The sequence below is a fragment of the Caretta caretta genome, chromosome 1 (genome assembly GCF_965140235.1).
Source record: "Caretta caretta isolate rCarCar2 chromosome 1, rCarCar1.hap1, whole genome shotgun sequence".
Lineage (NCBI taxonomy): Eukaryota > Metazoa > Chordata > Testudines > Cheloniidae > Caretta > Caretta caretta.
Genome location: NC_134206.1, coordinates 267,206,403 through 267,218,758, shown reverse-complemented (window position 1 = coordinate 267,218,758; position 12,356 = coordinate 267,206,403). Strand labels below are relative to the sequence as shown.

Here is a 12,356-nt window from a genome sequence, read left to right as displayed (position 1 = left end):
AAATGAGATTTCAGTTTTTCAATTCTCAGTGGAAGAGGCATTATAAAAATCTAGCATCATGCTACCTTGAGAGGCCAAATGTGTCACGGCTCTGTTAGATTCATTCTGAAGCACATCCTGCCCCATCCCACGTGGCTTCAGATACAGCACAAGAGGCAGAGTTTTTCTATTTGGAGAGGAGGAGTGCAGAGTATCTGCAGGTCATCCATCTCTACTCCTGTGCCATGGAACCCATCTCTGTGTGAGGTTCCCCGCACCTTTCTGTGCCGTGTGGCTTGGAGTAAAGAGGCGTGGAGGTAGGGCGGGTAGATCCACTGGTCATTAATCCCTACACAGAGGTTTCTTGAGTCCTTAGTTCAGTGCCCCATCCACTAGACCAGGGGTTCTCAACCTTTTTCTTGCTGAGCCTCCTCCCCCATCCCCAAACATGCCATAAAAACTCCAGGGCCCAGGGGGAAGGCAACCAAAAATTAAAACTCAAAGTGGGGGCTCAGCTCAAAAAGTTTGAAAACCACTCAGGGTGCAGGCAGGGGCTGGCTAGGGGCCATGTGCAGAAAGGGGGCGGGGTAGCTCAGGGTGCAGGGAAGGGGTAGCTAGCAGTTGTGTGCCAGGAGTAGTGGCTGCTCCCCAAGGGCTTTGCCAGCAAGCAGTCAAAGGAGGCTGGGAGTTGAGGAACAGCTGCAGCGCTGGGCACCAGCAGCATGAAGGGGTGCAGGCGGGGGGAGACGGGGAAGTGCCTTGGCTGCCCGCTCCATGGTACCAGCCAGAGCAGCAGCTGCCCCGCACTGCCCGGTTCCGGCTTCCTGCCTCTGACCTGGCCAGGGGGTGGGGCCTAGGAGCAATGTGGGAGAGGAGGAGGTGAGGGGGTGTGTATGGGCCTGCCCCGCTCTGGTTAAAGCACTGCAATTTATGGGGGAGCAACTCTGCCCAAGGGCTTGGGGTTTCTGTCCTGTGGGGCACCAGGGCTCATGGACCCACTGAAATCAGCTCGCAACTCCCGGGGGGTTGTGGATCCCTCATTGAGAACTGCTGCACTAGACCATTTTGCCTCTCACCTTCATTCATACATACATATTTTCATATTCCAATATGTTAAAATTTCATTTTTTCTAGCATTGCCCTTTTCCTCCCTCTGTTATGGGATTATTTTAAAGCCTCTACAGTATTACAGTTCCAATTGTATTTTCTTTTGCAAACTAATGGGCACAGGTTCACAGGAAATAAATGAAAAAAATAAAGTGAATGAATTTTGAATGGGTTCAGTTCACCGCTGAAAGATGATAATGCTACCAATTCTTTATTAACACTAAAGCAGGAATTTAATTTGTTCTATGCTAATCAAGTTGAAGGCAATCTTACCTGATCCAAAACAAGATTACACACACCTACATGTGTGAGTGAGAGGGGGAGGGAGACTTGGAAGGATGCGAGCCTGGCAGTTTGAAAAAGGAAATAGGGGGGGAAACCCTTACAAGATTTCTGTAATACAGATGGTCTGTTGGCCTCAAGTCAAGAACAAAGTGAGGCCCAAATCTTCAAAAGTCTCCACTAATTCTGACTGCCTCATTTTGGGCACCCAACTTGAGCCTTATTTTCATAGCTGCCGCGTACCTGCAGTTCCCATTGATTTCAACTGGAGGAGGTGGATGGATCCTCAGCACCTAAGAAAATCAGGCAAAAGACTTCCCCTGGGCTCCTGAAATTAGTGGATTCTCTTGAAAATATTGGGCTTGCAGTCTTGTTAGAGTAAAATAACTTTGAGATGGAACTGCGGAACAAATCAAGCTCTTTTCAGAGTTATGTTCATCAGTGTATACTGAGGAAAAAAGGGAAAGGGCCTTCTAGGATCAAATACAACTGCCATTTGAAAATTTAAAGTAGTGAGATTTAGTACAGTTTACTTGTTGTGACTTTAAATCTGTGACTTTAACTATTTCCTTTCATTCTCTGTATTCTATTTCCTTGTTTGTGTGCTGCTTCACGGACTTGGTACAGGCTCATTGTACTGGATTTGTAGTGGCAGTCAGCATGAACTGGGCTTTTCGTAACCTTCAGTTCCACTCTTGTATGTAGAGGCCCCATTCTGCACTCACTGAAGTTTATGGGAGTTTGGCAATTTACTACAATAGGGAAAGAATCCAGGCCCACAGAAAGGATAAATCCCTATCCAAAATATAGGGGGAAGCCTTTATCCAAAATAACAAAGCTTAAAAATCATGAAAAGGAGGCATGATTTTTGATTGCCAGCCCCTTCTTTGCACATATCCCTATACAGCAGAACCTCAAAGATACGAACACCAGAGTTATGGACTTACCAGTCAACCGGACACCCTGTGAAACAAGAAGTCATCAGTCAGGAAGCAGCAGAGACAAAAAACAACAACAACCAAAAAACAGCAAATACTGTACTGCCTCGGGGCTTTAGCCCTGGGGCTCACGGCTTCAGCTATGGAGGGGTTGGGGCTGCAGCCTCAGGGTGTGTAGGAGGGTCTGGAGTCTAGGCAGGGGGAGGACTGGGGGTTTCTGACCCCCAGGAGCATTGGGGCTCAGAGCTTTAGACTGGGGGGAGCTCTGGGGTTTGGGGCTTCAGCACTGTGACTCTGCTCCTGGCTTCTGCCACGTGGGGGGTGCCAGGGCTCAGCACTTCAGCCCCACGGATCCGTTCCCAGCTTCAACCCCGCAGGGGTAGCCAGGGTTTGGGGCTTTAGGTATGAGGGAAGCATTGGTTTCAGTCCCAGCACTGACCCCATAGCTAAAGCCCCAAGCCCCGGTGCTGCCCCCAGCTGAATCCAGGCTTAAATGTACATGTAACCCTTCTGCCTGTCAGAGTTGGCAGCAACAAGGGCCGGGTTCAATATCTAGGGGATCCATTCCAATAACACAATGCAAAACCGGCTCGAGCCCCCACCCAGTGACCTGGGACAAATATATACCACCCCCGCTGGGCGCCTCCAAGAGGCAATACTTCCTCTCTCGCAAGCACAGAGTCTGAGTGTAGCAAAAAGCCTTTTAATAACGGAGAGAAACAATGTGGCATTATGTTGGGGAAACACCACCAACAGGATTCATAACACAACCCACAAGCAAAACCCACCCCAAGCAAATTGGGGCATGTCCTTTCCCTTTGGTTCTTGAGTCCAGCAACCCAAAATCACCCAAAGTCCCAAAAGTCCAACTACCCAAAAGTCTCTGGTCAGGGCAGCCCCAGAGTTCAAAAGTTTATCTGCAGAGTTTTTACCTCCCAACCTGGGTGGAGATTGGGGGGGGGTGTTAAGGGGCACCTTACTTGGTCCAACACTGATGGCCCCACCTCTCCATGGGGCTCCACTCCACCAGCCGCTCTGCTCGCCATCCCACAAACTGAACTGCTCCGCCAGCCGCTCCGCTCACCGTGCTGCAAACAGCTCTACCATATAGCTTCAGGCTCCCCTACTACTTAACACAAAACTCAGTGATTTCAGCTCTTTTGTGATTTCAGCTTGTAGTAGGGGAGCCACAGTGTTGGTACACCATTAGCCCAAAGTGAATTCAGCTCAGCAGCCTGTAACTAGACTCCTAATGGAATCAAAATTAGCTCTGATATTCCACAGTGGAGAGAGGAGGAAGTGCAATTAGCATGTAAGGCCCTCACCAGGGGGCCCATAGCACCAGGTATTAATACCTGTTCCCAGCCTCTCTATTCACAGAGTTTTGGAACCCATGTACCTTGCCTAGCGAGTGCTACTTAGTTGATGGCGAGTCCCTCCATCATAGCAAAAGGCCAAGTACAGTTCCACTGTCCTTGATTCCCATAATCAGGGTAATAACAATTTATTCTTCCTGCCCCAATAACAGAGACACTTGGGATCCCACAGCAGCCAAAGTGACCATTTGGGCAGCTATGGCCTCCTTCTAGGCGGGGTGGGTGTGCCTATGCAAATGAGATCAGCCCCTGAAGTTCTTTTCCACAACTTGCCACACCTCACCACCAAATGTCAGGGTGGAGCTCATCCTGACTCTGCTTACATCCACAATACTTAGCAGCCCTGATAAGGACATAGTTAGCTCTTATACAGATGCATGGCATGCCTGCTAACCGAATTCAGCTTAGTGGCCCACTTGGCCACTAAGAACGCTATTGCTTGGCTCAGCGAATATGCAAATGCTAAATAAAATAAATGGCACCTTATGGTTAAGAACTATAGGACCTAAAGTACTGATGTTCTTATTTCTAATATCCTTCCAGGCTTTCAAACCCTTGATCATGAAGATCAGATTGCTTTACTGAAGGGCTCAGCAGTAGAAGCCATGTTCCTTCGTTCAGCTGAGATCTTTAATAGGAAACTTCCTGTAGGAGATGCTGACCTCTTAGAAGAAAGAATTCGCAAAAGCGGTAGGTGCTTTATTTTGTGGAAAAAAGACCTGCTTTCATGGGTCAGCATTTGTCCTTGAAATGTTAGCTCAGAATGTTTATAATTGGTAATGAAATAGTTTATTTGAATGTTGTTCTTCTCAGTCAGCCTTGAGTGCAAAGGTCATGAGGTAAATGTTTAATCATAATTTCATTGTAAACATTATGAATTAAGCTATATCAAAGAAACTAATGTATCTCTTCAAGGGTGAGTATAAAAGAACTGTGACAATAAAATGCCATTTTATTGTGTTGTTCAAATAAAGTGTCAGTTTATATGCTTGTAAATGTCATTAATATAACAAAAGAATTATAGGTTATTACTGTGTATGATTGAGAGGGAAAAAACCCTGCCTCTCTGGGTCAGTTGGTAAGAAGGATCACGGAGAATAAAGAGCACTGAACAATGATGGTTGTAATGTATTTTCAGTACACATTCCGCTTCATAAGGGCTCTCAAAGGTCTGGTCTGCATGATGGAATTTTACAGTGTCTGAACACAGTTCTCAACAATTGAGAACAACAACAGCTCAACAACAGCTGAATAGGGACTGAACGCGGGTTAGGAATTGTTGTAGACTTGGAAAAGTTCTGTATTGTGCCAAGTCACTGTACTTACATTTCAGTGTAGAGTATGTAGAACAGTATAAACAAGTCATTGTATGAAATTTTAGTTTGTACTGTCTTTGCTAGAGCTTTTTATGTAGCCTGTTGTAAAACTAGGCAAATACTAGAGAATTTAATGTACCCCCGGAAGACCTTTGTGTACCCCCAGGGGTTTGCTGATTGAGAACCACTGAGCTAGTGAACAGGAGCAGCTAACAGGGGAGTTTTGCGAGGGAGTTTAGAGAAGGAGCCTGAGAACCAGATACACATTATTAACAGTCTCTAAATTTAGGCCAGTAAACACTCCCACCCAAAATAACAACAACAACAAAAGCTACATGAGTAGAAAGAATGAAGGCAGAAGCCCAGCAGCAGAGTGGAGGCTATCCAGTTTATTGCACTGAATGCAAAATGTATGATTACGTGCCTTGTGGCATATGTGTGCATTCAGTGCAGGGAACTTGTGGTCCTCAGAGACAATGTATGGGCTTTGGAGACCATAGTGGCTTACCTGGAGGAGCTAAGGGAGACAGAGAGGTACATAGATGAGACTTTCCAGGACACAGTAGAATGGTCCCACCCTCAGTCCGACAGCCTCTGTGCTGTTGAGAAGGATGAAAGTCTTGGGAAGAACATCAAAGTGGAGTGGAGGGAAGAGATCCTATAGTTGGGATCCTCCTTCCAGATGATTTCATGGTATACTCTCGCACTGAGGATATCTCTCCGAGGGAGGGGACCCAAGTTATTAGAAAGAGACAGGTAATAGTAATGGGGGATTCAATCATTAGAAATATAGATAGCTGTGTTTGTGATGACCTGGAGAATCACATGGTGACTTGCCTGTCAGGTGCAAAGGTTGCAGATCTCTGGAGACATCTAGACAGGCTTATGTGCAGTGCTGGGGAGGAGCCGGTGGTTGTGGTGCATGTACCAGTGAAATAGGGAAAGACAGGTGAGAGGTCCTGGAGGCCAAATTTAGGCTACTAGGTAAGAGATTGAAGTTCAGGACCTCCAGGGCAGTGTTCTCTGAAATGCCTCCAGTTCCATGAGCAGGGCCAGTTAGACAGGCAGCACTGCAGGGCCTCAATGCATGGCTGAGACAATGGTGTAGGGAGGAGGCGTTTAGATTTATTAGGAACTGGGGAACTTTTTGGGAAAAGAGGAGCCTATACAGGAAGGGTGGGCGCCACCTAAACCAAAATGGAACCAGATTGCTGGCATGTCAAATTAAAAAGGTCGTAGAGCAGTTTTTAAATTAAGGTCTGGGGAAAGCTGATAGGTGCGGAGAAGCACATGGTTCAGATGGAGGCATCCCTTAGGGGAGGATCTATTAACGGGGAATCTCTGTATGTTAGTAAAGAGGAGAGGATAGAAGCTGATAAAGTACAGATTGGAGCTGAAGACAAACAGATGAAAAAGAGTGCCATTCAATTCCATCATATAATGGTAGACAACTAAAAAGTGACAAATTTTGTAAGTGCTTGTATACAAATGCTAGAAGTCTAAATACTAAAATTGGGAGAACTTGAATGCCTGGTAATAAATGAGCCTATTGATATAATAGGCATCACAGAAACTTGGTGGAACGATGATAATCAATGGTAGATGGTAATTCCAGGGTACAAAATACATAGGAATCACAGAGTAGGTCGTGCTGGTGGGGATGTGGCACTATAAAGAAAGCATAGAGTCAAATATAGTAAAAATCTTAAATAAATCAAATTGTATAGTAGAATCTCTATGGATAGAAATCCCATGCTTGAATAATAAGAATATAGTGGAAGGAATATACTACCAACCCCCTGACCAGGATGGTGACAGTGATTGTGAAATGCTCCAGGAGATCAGAGAGGCTATAAAAATAGAAAACTCAATAATAATGGGGGATTTCAACTATCCACATATTGCCTGGGTACATGTCACCTCGGGATAGGAGGCAGAAATAAAATTTCTAGACACCATAAATGACTACTTCGTGAAACAGCTAGTCCTGGAACCCACAAGGGGAGAAGCAATTCTTGATTTAGTTCTAAGTGGAGCACAGGATTTGGTCCAAGAGGTGAATATACATGAAGTTCTCAGTAATAGTGATGATAACATAATTAAATTTAACATTCTTGTGTGGGGAAAGAAATACTAAAGAAGCCCACTGGAGTAACATTTATCTTTAGAAAGGAGAACAACATAAAAATTAGGAAGCTAGTGGAAATTAACAGGTACAGTCACAAATGTGAAATGCCTGCAAGCTGCATAGAAACTTCTTAAAAACACCAAAATACAGGCTCAAATTAAATGTATACCCCAAATTAAAAAACATAATAAGAGGACCAAAAAGTGACACCGTGGCTAAACAACAAAGGAAAAGAAGTGGTTAGAGGTAAAAAGGCATCATTTGAAAATTGGAAGTCAAATCCTACTGTTTCCCGCATAATTTAGGGCTCTCTCCTCCCACTCTGGGAGCAATGGCCTTCTGCGGGTTAATGGGACCTTTTCCCAGTGAAAGAGCCTTTATCAGAAAATAAATATTCTTAAACATGTACATGTATTTATTAGCAATCAACATTTATACCCTCCCCTAATCTTATTTTCCAAAAGATGAGGCCTCCCTCCAGGAATTAATTAATTATGTCAGGCCAGGCCTTTGCTACTTTCCCCTAATTCTTTTTATATCAGTGTTTGTCTTTGCATTATATTTTTATCTTTCTGTGCTTTTGCACATTGCCAAAACCACAGGGTGGTAGTCATTCAAACTACCATTAAAAATAGGCTTACAATGCAAACTAGAGGGTGCAAGCTTACCTCCTTTTTATGCTATTAAAACTTCTAAAATATCCCAGACAGTAAATTTCTTGAGGACCCACGGCCTCCAAAGAGCCGGGCAAAATAACCTTCCATTCCCCTCCTGGTTTCACTATATATAGTCTTGCCTCCCCCAGACTTTCCTGCCCAAAAGTGATGGGGTTAAAAGTGTGTGTTTGCAGGACTGCTTTCCCTCTGACCAAAATAAAGCCAAAACAGTAATCATTTTGCAGCTGATTCTGATACTCTTACTCATATTGAATAGGTCCTTGCTCCAGCAGTAGTCCCAGTGATTTTGAAATTAATCAGATTACTCATGGACTGAGGTACTACTCTGCATGAGTAGGGGGTATCAGTGTCAGGCCCTTGGATATTTGCAATGTATATAGCTTCAGATAATGTAAAGGGAAAAAAAGCATTGTCAGTACAACTCTCTCATCAAAAATTTTCATTACCTTAGGCTTGAACATACAATGCAACATGCAAATATGCAAAGAATACCTAAGTTTACTTCCTCCGTACTTTGTTGAACTTATACCAGTTAGTTAGAAAGCTGCAAATCTGCAATGTTTGGCTGTAAATTTTCTCCACTTTAGAGAGGGACAGTTATTATGAAATGCAAAATGATACTTTTGTCTATTCACAAATGCACTCTGTTAAGCTCAACAAATATTTCTTTCATACGCCATCTGCCACTGACTTATTATAGGATGCTTCTAGAATCTTAAAATATAGTAGGAATTTAACGGAATATGTAGCCCAGACCCCAACAAAATTAACATAATAATATGCTACGGGATAGAAAAATTACAGACTCTTTTTGCAAAAAGAAAAGGAGGACTTGTGGCACCTTAGAGACTAACAAATTTATTTGAGCATAAGCTTTCGTGAGCTACAGCTCACTTCATCGAAAGCTTATGCCCAAATAAATTTGATAGTCTCTAAGGTGCCACAAGTCCTCCTTTTCCTTTTGCAGATACAGACTAACACGGCTGCTACTCTGAGACTCTTTTTGGTGTTTTGAAGACTAAGGTATAGACACATGAACTGTTGTAGCATGCCTGACAGTTTGTTAGTCTACTGCAGTGGTTCTCAAACTAGGGCCACCGCTGGTTCAGGGAAAGCCCCTGGCGGGCAAGGCCGGTTTGTTTACCATCCGCGTCCGCAGGTTCGGCCGATCGCAGCTCCCACTGGCCGCGGTTCAGCGCTCCAGGCCAATGGGGGCTGTGGGAAGTGGCATGGGCCGAGGGATGTGCTGGCCGCCCTTCCTGCAGCCCCCATTGGCCTGGAGCGGCGAACCGCGGCCAGTGGGAGCCACGATCGGCCGAACCTGCAGATGCGGCCGGTAAACAAACCGGCCCAGCCTGCCAGGAGCTTTCCCTGAACAAGCGGCTGCCCTAGTTTGAGAACCACTAGGAACCACAAACTTTAGAGGAAAAATGCTTGTCTGAAAACTCACCACAACACAGCTGTTCATATTTTATATTATTTGGGCAGTTTGTTTAAAATGAATCAATAATTAGAGATAAATAATTCCATATTGGAAAGTAGTCTAGCGCACAAAAAAAATGGAATCTCACTTTAGTAAGTAGTCACAGGGTCAAACTTCAGAGTTGGATTATTAATATCTGGGGCCTAAATTTTCAAAAGTGACTAGTGATTTGGGGTGACTCTGTTTTAGGGTGTCCAACTTATTACACCCTAAAGGGGCCTAATTTTCATAAAGCACTGAGCACCTATCTTCTGAAAATCAAATTTCTTTAAGTTGTTTTAAGTTGGACACCCCAAAATTAAAGCAATTTTCACTTGTCATCTTTGAAAATTTTAGTTAAGGTGTATATGTAAGCATAAATATTACTAATGCAATTCATTTATATACACAAGTTATTGGGCTCAATACAGGGGTAACTGGGTGAAATTTAATGGCCTGTGATATACAGGAGGTCAGATTAGATAATCTACTGGTCCCTTCTGGCCTTAACCCCCATGAATATGTTGTACTAAAAGTTGCAGACACCCACTGCCATTATTTCTTGTTACGAAAATGCTAAACAAATAATTCAGGCAAAGAATTTAAAACTAACCTAGGTAAGAAGGCAAAATCCAAGAGCAGTAAAAAATATGATGCAGAGGGGAGAACAATGCAAAACAAGCAGCAAACATGCAAGACAAAATTGAATGAAAAGAAAAACCACACAAACAGAAAAAAGAACCACTGAGGAAACATAAATATAGCTGAGCAAAATTCAAAGCAGGTAAGCATACTATATAAAAGGGTAAGGATGAGAGTAGAGGGAAGCAATAATGTATCAGGAATACTTGGAGCTTCTAGAAGGGCACCAAAGACTGACCCTCTTAAAAAGGAGTAGTATATTTTTGAATTTCGTCCTTAGTCAGAACTTCAATCCATACAGGATCATTTTTAGATGTAGGCGAGTGTCTAAATGTCAGCTGGGTCCTATTGTCAGGCTTTGATATATGGACCCATGAAAATGGGGAAAAACTGCCTGAAAGTCACAAGCTGTCCAATGTTTTGTCATCTGTCATGATGTGCTCTTAGAAATGGCTTTCATCTATTAATATTTATGCTATTCCCCCTCCACAGTTGTATTGAATTTAACATTTTCCTGATAAAGAAACCATAGAGATCTGGTGGCGATGACCTTTCAGCATTAGCAGCTTTCATTTGATTCTTTTGCTGATGCAATATGGTTTTATTTATTAGTGTGACTAACATACTGGCTAAGTAGCAGCACATCTCACCAACTGTCTTGTTTATGCCCTCAGGGTTTTTTACATAATACGATATAAAAGTTCTTTCTTTAAATGTTGCTGAAACTGAATTCCTCTCCTACGTGGGCTACCGAGGAAACCTATTTAACGTTAATGAAAGCTTGTGCCTTTTTTTTATGTTAATTGATGCTGCAGAATGCGTACCACATTGCAATTACCTGGTTATTTCTGTGAAAGGCTGACATCTCAGGAATATGCCTAGTTTACTTCTGTAATTTTAAAGGTGCTTTGCAGATTCCACTTATTGATAGTGCAATATTATTAAAACGTTTATGAAGGGCAAAATATTTTCTCAATGAGCATTTATACATTGTAACTATGATGACACTGCTTTTCTGGAAGTCATTAAGTATCAGATTCTGATTCTTTTACTCTAGCACATTATTCCACGAATAAGCCTGTCGATATCAGCGTTAAGGAATAAAATGCTACTTCACATCAGTAAGTGTGGTAGAATCTGGCTCTAATTTTTCAGTGAGTAGAAGAATACCTGTCAGTGTGAAATACACTATTGCCTATTGCCCTTTAGCACCTGAAACCCATCAACAATGAGATAAAGGCAGGAAGGGAAGTAACCACTTTATTCTAAAATATTGGTAAGAGTCTACGTTCTGTCCTTGCATGTGAACACGTGGTTCCCACTGATTTCAATAAGAGTCTCTCGTGCACTCAAAAGCAAAATTTGGCTCAGGAATAATGGACAATCACTTCCAGTATTTCCAGCTTTATACATAATAATAAATTAATAATAATAATACTAAAATAAATTATTATTATTATTATTTATTAATTACTTGTATTACTGTAGCATCTAGGAGTCCTAGCCTTGGACCAGTACTCCATTGTGCCAGCTGCTGTACAGACACAGAACAAGAAGACAGTCCCTGTCCCCAAGAGCTTACAATCTTAGTCTCAGACAAGAGACAACAGATAGGGGAGTGCCAGGAAACAATGAGGCATTATTGATGAGCATGACAGGGAGTGGTCTCAACATACAAGCAGCCCACATGTTGTCAAGATTTTTGCATCATACTAAAGGAGAGTTTTAAGGAGGGATTTGGAGAGGACTAAAGACTTAGCTTTGAAGATGTGTACGGGGAACTGCTCCCACATGTGAGGGACAGCGTGAGAAAAGTTAAATTTTCAAACAAATACCTTTGTACTAAGTGGTCAATGGAGGCTGGTATCTTGGGCCAATCGGACACGAGAGTTGACTCCTTGTTAGTGAATGTGAGAGGATAGGAAAGGATAGGGCCTTGAAAGTGAAGACAGGTAGTGTCTGTTTGATGAGATAGAGAAGGAGGAGCCAGTGGAGGGATCGCCAGAAAGCGTGACATGATCAAAGTGATGGTCTAGGAAAATGATCTTTGCAGCAGTATTCTAAATAGGTGTCAGTGGGGCAAGATTGTATTTGTCAAGGTCAGAGTAAAGGGTGTTGCAGTAATTGAGACACGAGATGAGAGCCAGGATGAGGGCTTTAGCTGCGTGGATGGCTAAGAAAAGTTGTATCTGAGAGATGTTTTTAGAGAAGACTTAGATTTGGCTGGGAGTGAGGACCCACAAATAGTTCTAAGAAGAAAATAATGCCCAGGTTATAGCCCGAGTGATGGACAGGATGGTAGTGTTGTCCACAGTGACACAATTTTTAAAACACGTTCAAAATGGAATTGCTGAAAAAGAAGAAGACAAAAACAAGCAAATAAACACAACCTCTTTAAAACTCGATGATTTAACGTCTTCCGTAACATTTCACTGCATTGTAATACACA

The 12,356-nt window shown here is 43.0% G+C and overlaps 1 protein-coding gene across 2 annotated transcripts in view; it reads left to right on the top strand.

Moving 5' to 3' along the window:
• NR1H4 (nuclear receptor subfamily 1 group H member 4) overlaps positions 1–12,356 on the top strand; it is a 67,205-nt gene that overhangs the window by 42,243 nt on the left and 12,606 nt on the right. For both annotated transcript variants that reach the window (XM_048836731.2, XM_048836721.2), the window contains one exon: positions 4,226–4,372. In XM_048836731.2, the coding sequence (XP_048692688.2) occupies positions 4,226–4,372 (147 nt within the window). The remainder of the gene's footprint in view (positions 1–4,225; positions 4,373–12,356) is intronic.